Genomic DNA, 6,332 nt, shown 5'->3' on the forward strand with positions numbered 1-6,332 from the left:
GGTTTTTTCCAGCTGGGTGAAGATTTCTTCAGCAGCAGCAGTTAGTCTCTCTCTGATAAACTCTCTCAGAGGCTCAACGGAACACATTGTTGCTGCGCAGACTCACAACACACCTGGACACGGCGACACACGAGCTAACGAAGCTAACCGGAAGTTAGCCACATAGCTGCTCTCTGTTAGAAAGCAGAGTCTCAGGGCTTCACCGCCCCCTGCTGGAGGGCCGTGAGGGAACCGTCAAAGAAAATGAAAGGAAAAAAATGTTTCAAATACGTAACATTTTTTTTATACATTTAAGAAATAACCAAGAACATTTATATGCAAGCTAATTTTCACATGTAATATTCAAAATCTCTGCATGTTGGACGTTAAACTGAAACGTTGCAACAATTTTTAATCTTAACCACAAAACAAAGCAAAACAAAAAACAAATGGGAATTTTGTGGCTCAATTATATTTTTAACCTCAGATGCCTAATTGTAGTTTTGCAGCACAAAAACTGCAGTGACACTGCATTTTACTCATCCATAATGTATAAAAAATAGTAAAGAGAAGCAAAGAGAGGTTTTAATCTCAAGCAAGGTGAGCATTAAACATGATAATTTCTACTTTTCAATCAATGAAGTTTCTGCATTTCTGTTCTTAAAAATGATAAATATTCACCAAGCAGTGTGGCGTTGTGCAGGTTGTCTTAGAAAGTCCATTTATGAGGAATTTATTACTTTAGAGATGAATACTAAATGAGGTTGATGTGCAGAAATGTTTAACTGCCAGAAAGAAAGAAATTCAGGATCAGAATCTCCTTTGATTGAGAAAGCTTTCTTGTTTTAACAAGATTAAAAGCATAACATTTATATCATGAAAACCAAAAGTACCTTCTGTTTTAAATAAGAAATGTTGCAACAGAAACATTTTCCACCCTGTGAGGCTTCAGCTCCCCTTTAAAACTCGATGCCAGCAGCAGACGTGTTCTCACCTGACCAGGCTGCACCGGGGCCAACAGGAGTTTGTTCAAAAGGATTTAAAGGTTAGATTTCAACAAAAAGACAAATAACATCAAAACTTAACTGCGAATGATGAGGATAACATAAAAGTTAAAGTTTAATAGAATCACTAAACCAGATGAAGAATTGCACATCAGAAAAATAACCTAAAACTAAAACATGAAATACTCCCAGAAAAATGTTAAAGGAAATGAATAAAAAAAACAATTCAGTTCAACCAGAACTAAACATCACTAAGTGATGAAGAGTCTGTGCAGCTGGAGCTTGACCTCTGACCCCAGTTCTGGGAGTGATTTATGAAGCTTGATGCTCAGGCTGGCCTGTCTGGGTTCTGCTGGGTCCGGTGGTGCCAGAGCAAAAGGAAACGACCAAATATGGACTAAAGCTGGGAAACAGCTTAGACTGTTTGAAGGACCCAGGAGCTCTAACATCTGTCTGATGTTGTTCATATTTAAATCTGTTGTATTTTGTTACATCACCATCGTTCATCCAATTCCTGTGAATTTTGAATGAAATTTTAAAATGCAGCAAAAAAAAAAGAAAAAGCGTATCAGTCATGTTTCCATCTACAGGTTTGAAGTGAATCAACCAGGCTCATCAGATGTTGATGCTACGCATGGATGTGACAAACAGGAAGTAGACGTTACTAGCTAGTGTGGAGCAAACATTTCAGATTCGTGCTTCTGGTAAGGCACAGACCCACCAGTGGATGGCAGCGTTCGCTACATCAGAACTTATTCCCATTAAGTGCATTAAATCTTTTTTGGAAAAGCCTTAAACCACCTCAAGGGACGTAAAAACTTTATGAAATTGAAGAAGTTATTTTGAATTTTGCCATTTCCATCAACCTTTTCTGATGTCATACTTCAAACTGTGCATAAAAACGATGAAACGTAGTTATGGAAATGTTTAGATGTTGCGTATCCACCACTGTCCTTAAACACTCGTACTGTGAAGATTTTATGTTTTTGTTTCTGAGTCTCTGACGTTAAACTGTAAAACTGAGATTCTGTACAAGTTGAATGTTAGAGAGACATGAAGCAGCGTTAACACACAGAAGCAACGAGGAAGAACTGGCGGCTGCGGGAACTCCACGCCTTCTGAGGCGGCCATGTTGGAAACGGACACAGCATCTGTCTCCCCTCCTCTGGTCAAACCGCCTCCTTCGTCGCCATGGAAATGCACAGTGCGTTCCTCTTGTGAATCCTCATGTGGGCGGTCAGGTTGCTCTTCCTCTGGAAGTGTTTCCCGCAGGTGAGACAGGGGAAGGGCTTCTCGCCGGTGTGCGTGCGCATGTGGACGTTCAGGTTGCCCCGCTGGCAGAAGCTCTTACCGCAGACAAGGCAGGGGAAGGGTTTCTCCCCGGTGTGGATCCTCATGTGGACGATGAGGCTGAAGTGTTTGCGGAAGCTGCGGCCGCAGCTCAGGCAGGTGAACGGGTTCCCGCCGGCGTGCAGCCGCAGGTGTTTGGTCAGGCTTCCCTTCTGGCTGAAAGACTTGCTGCACATCTTACAGGAAAACAGACCCTGTGGAGGCTTCTGCTCCATCTGCTTCCCGTTCTGTTCCCGCACTTCATCCCGGCTCGCCTCCGGCTCTTCATCCTGGGCTCCAGGGCCCGGTTCTGATGGGACCGGGTCCAGGTTGCTGTCCTCTCCATCCTCCTCAGCTGGACTCACCGTGAAGGAATTGGCCTCCTGCTTTAGATGGAGCTGATTTTCATCCCGACCTGCAATCTCATCATCCGGCTCCTCTTTAACCTGCACAGCCTCTGGGTCCCGGTCCACAGTTTCTGGTTCTGGTTCCGTCAGTCCAGAAAGCGTCTCCTGGTTGGAGAGCAGTGGCGCCATCAGAACCTGCTGCTTCCTGCTGAGAAGACGCTGCTGGACGTCTGGAGGGAACCAGAGGAAAATCATGAGAGGAGTTCAGAACCACTGGACCCAGTGAGCGGTTCTGGTCCCGGTTAAGGAGGAACCAGGATTACATCCGGTTTCTGTCCAAAACCTGAACGTCTCCATGGTAACCGACAAGGAGGGGTCGATGTCAGTTACCATGGAGACAGTCAACTTCCCTGCAATGTTTACATTTATTTTAGTTTTTTTTATAACTTTCAGGGATTGTGGTTTTGATACGCACCGACTGAGAAACTTTGACTTTGTAGAATTTTTAGTGTCGTTCATTTGTGGAAATTCAATCCAATTATTCCATAAAAAAACAACTAAAACTGTCATTTCTCAGTCTGAGGCCAAATGTTGACGAGCCAAAGAGTCACTTTAATAACCAGTATTGACTTTTTAACATCTTTTATTTTGGCTGTGCTCTTGGTTAACCTGGTAATGAACATTTATCATTATTTATCAGAGGGCAGTGCTGAACTGGAGGAGCTCCTTCTTCATGTTGAAAAGTCTGAAAACAATCAAGAAAATTATTTATAATAACTTAAAAAGGAGCATCGAGAGCAAATGAGGTGGATTAGCAGAGCTAGCTAACCATGGTGTTACCGTGGAAGATCATCTCTGCTGCCTGGACATTGAGCCGTTAGCATGTCAACAGTAACAATCTTCAGTCAGAGGCCTCTTCAGATTAGTTGGAAGACTGACTGCTACTGTAGGTCCGTCCAGCCCTCAGCATCACCGTCCACAAAGTCAAACTGAGCAGAAACATTTAGTCTGAGTCCTTAAAGGCACTGAACGTTCATCACAGATTCTTCACCAGATGTTTGCAGCGATCAAACCGCGTTTTGGTCTTTTTGGGCCAGAATGTCTCATAGGTTTTTGTGATCTGATCCTAGAATCTTAGCTCTCTTCCGGTGAAATGTTGTTTTGACCTGCAGCTTTTCCGGATTTTGCTCCAATTGAAACCCAGTTCTGCTCCGATCTCGCTTCCCGGACCTACCTGCGGGGTTCGGCTCGGTTCGGGGTCTCCAGGTGAGGTCCAGCAGTCTCCGCTGCCGGTCGATCTCCTCCTCGTACTGGACGATGGTTTTTTCCAGCTGGGTGAAGATTTCTTCAGCAGCAGCAGTTAGTCTCTCTCTGATAAACTCTCTCAGAGGCTCAACGGAACACATTGTTGCTGCGCAGACTCACAACACACCTGGACACAGCGACAAGCACTAGCTAACTGAGCTAACCGGAAGCTAGTCACGGAGCTGCTTCCTGTTTGAACTGGAAGCCGGTCGCAGCGGCATTACCGCCCCCTGCTGGAGAGAGGTGGTTGAAGTGACAGCCAAAGAATGTCCATGTTTTCACATTTTGGACACTAAGAATTTAAAGTTTAAACTCAGTCTTATTTATCACTAATTAAGGTTACAGGTTTTAGACACATTTTCTCACTTTCTTGCATTGAAGATTCTGCAGGAAGACAGATAAACAGTGAGTGGATAGAATGATGACGTATAAACTAGAAACTAACATGATTTGTATTTAGGGTTCTTGTTAATAGAAACCCTGATAATAATGTCAAAATGTTTGGTTTGCTGAATAACGTATTCAGTTTTGGACGGCTTCATTGGTAAATCTACAATGTTAAGTTCAATTAAATATTTATATAATGTTATTTTCACTCTGGCTAAAGCTCCTCACATTTTGGGAGGATTGTATTAGGAGTTTGATGCCATATAAACTACAGTATATACAATAATGTGTGGAGTGAGCAGAAATAGAGACTTTGTTCACTGAGACACAACAACTTTTATTTTTCTGTTTGTCTCAACTCTCCATGGGGCTCTGCCTTATCTGCTGGTAGCTGCTTCCTCCTGAAGGAGATCCTGTTGTTCTGATGGTTCACACAACATCATGTCAGCCATGTTGCTCTCCTTCTGCTCCCTGGGAAAAGTAATCAGATGTTATAGCTTATAGCACATAAATGTAGATAAATAACAGTTACTAATGTGGAAGTTAAATAAGGAATTATTTAAAACAGACATGTTACTTTATATATACATGCAAACACTTTTTTACCATCCAACCATACAGAATCATAAATAACTGGAATAGTGTAAATTAAAGACAAAATGTAATAAGTTTTAGACCTATGCATGCATACAGCCATGGATAAAATACCACTATCGTTTTCTTCAGGTTTATTGCTCATTCTACAATTACTCATTCATAATTTGATTAGAGAACTGATATCTAGCCATTTTACAATAGGATGTCGTATAATATGTTTTATTATCTCCCAACGGGGGAAACTCAGATGCAACAGCAAAATGAGAAACAATCGAAGCACGTAGATTCACGCAAAGATAAGAAACAAGCGAAGGTAAAATGCTGTACAATATTGAGTTATTTATAACTGTAATGTGCAACCGAGTGTCTTCAGAAAATGCGCCTGTTGTGTTTGAGCAACAAAAATACAGCAGACTTTGTGTTTTAAATGTCTTCCATGACTGTATGTATGCAACCTTAAATGTAGTACAAACCAGACAGATATATCTACAAACTGCTCACCTGGCTGGAGAGCAGCAGCGGCGTCTGAGTCAGTGTTCACCGTGGGGCTCCGAAGCGGCTAACGAGGCTTTACATTCGCTCCACTACTGACAAAAACGACTCATTCCTCACGGCTCCTTCGAGCTGCCGCTGAATATTGAAATCCGAAGCAAAGGAAAAAGCCGGCATCGTTTTTTGGTTAACGGCTTGTTTGTATCTTCCATCACTTCCGTGTTGCAGCGAGTTTCAAAGTTGCGCCTTCATTTTTCTTCTCTCGCCGCTGCTCCGTCTTGTCCACGCCCTCAAGCCAATCAGTGAACAGCAGCGAAGCTGCGTCACCTACCAAGCCAGGGCCGGCCGGCTGGCCCTGCTCTGAAGCAGGACCCTACAAAGCAGGGCCGCCCGGCTGGCCCTGCTCTGAAGCAGGACCCTACAAAGCAGGGCCGCCCGGCTGGCCCTGCTCTGAAGCAGGACCCTACAAAGCAGGGCCAGCCGGCCGAGTAGAGCCGGTGGAAAAGGGGCAAAAGTGACAAAGCAGAACCGGTCTTGTGGGAAATTCTGCCCCCTGTGAAATTCTGCCCCCTGTGTCGGGAGCGCGCATTGCAGCCAGAGAGGTGGATCCGGCGGATCTGACCATTTTCACGGCGCTTCTGATCGATTTCTCGGTTAAAACTACTCATATAATCATGTCAATGTTGTAACTTTCAGTTTAATCGGCAGCTATCAAAATAAAAATACATAAATAAATAAATAAACGAGGTCCTGTGTCGAGGTCTTTTACGCTGCTTTGTGTTATTTTAAACGCAAAGAGAATCGATCTATTTTTCCAACTTTTGTCTCTCAAGCCTGACAAATAAAAGTCAGTCAACAAACACTGGTTTCCAACACGTAGTGTGCATTTATA

At 43.4% G+C, this 6,332-nt stretch overlaps 1 protein-coding gene and 1 long non-coding RNA gene across 2 annotated transcripts; both read right to left on the minus strand.

Annotated features, from left to right (window-relative positions):
* Positions 1–1,072: 1,072 nt before the first annotated feature.
* LOC103155059 (zinc finger and SCAN domain-containing protein 2) lies at positions 1,073–4,151 on the minus strand. The gene is made up of 2 exons (XM_007576587.2): positions 3,894–4,151; positions 1,073–2,889 (listed from the first exon to the last, which is right to left on the minus strand). The coding sequence occupies exons 1-2, from the start codon at positions 4,063–4,065 to the stop codon at positions 2,153–2,155; spliced, it is 909 nt and encodes a 302-aa protein (XP_007576649.1). The 5' UTR covers positions 4,066–4,151; the 3' UTR covers positions 1,073–2,152.
* Positions 4,152–4,667: 516 nt separating this feature from the next.
* LOC107833593 (uncharacterized) lies at positions 4,668–5,827 on the minus strand. The gene is made up of 2 exons (XR_001659356.1): positions 5,450–5,827; positions 4,668–4,822 (listed from the first exon to the last, which is right to left on the minus strand). It is a non-coding gene; the product is annotated as an uncharacterized LOC107833593 (long non-coding RNA).
* Between the last annotated feature and the right edge of the window lie 505 nt (positions 5,828–6,332).

The sequence above is a fragment of the Poecilia formosa genome, unplaced genomic scaffold, assembly GCF_000485575.1.
Source record: "Poecilia formosa unplaced genomic scaffold, Poecilia_formosa-5.1.2 Scaffold411, whole genome shotgun sequence".
In the NCBI taxonomy this organism is placed as follows: domain Eukaryota; kingdom Metazoa; phylum Chordata; class Actinopteri; order Cyprinodontiformes; family Poeciliidae; genus Poecilia; species Poecilia formosa.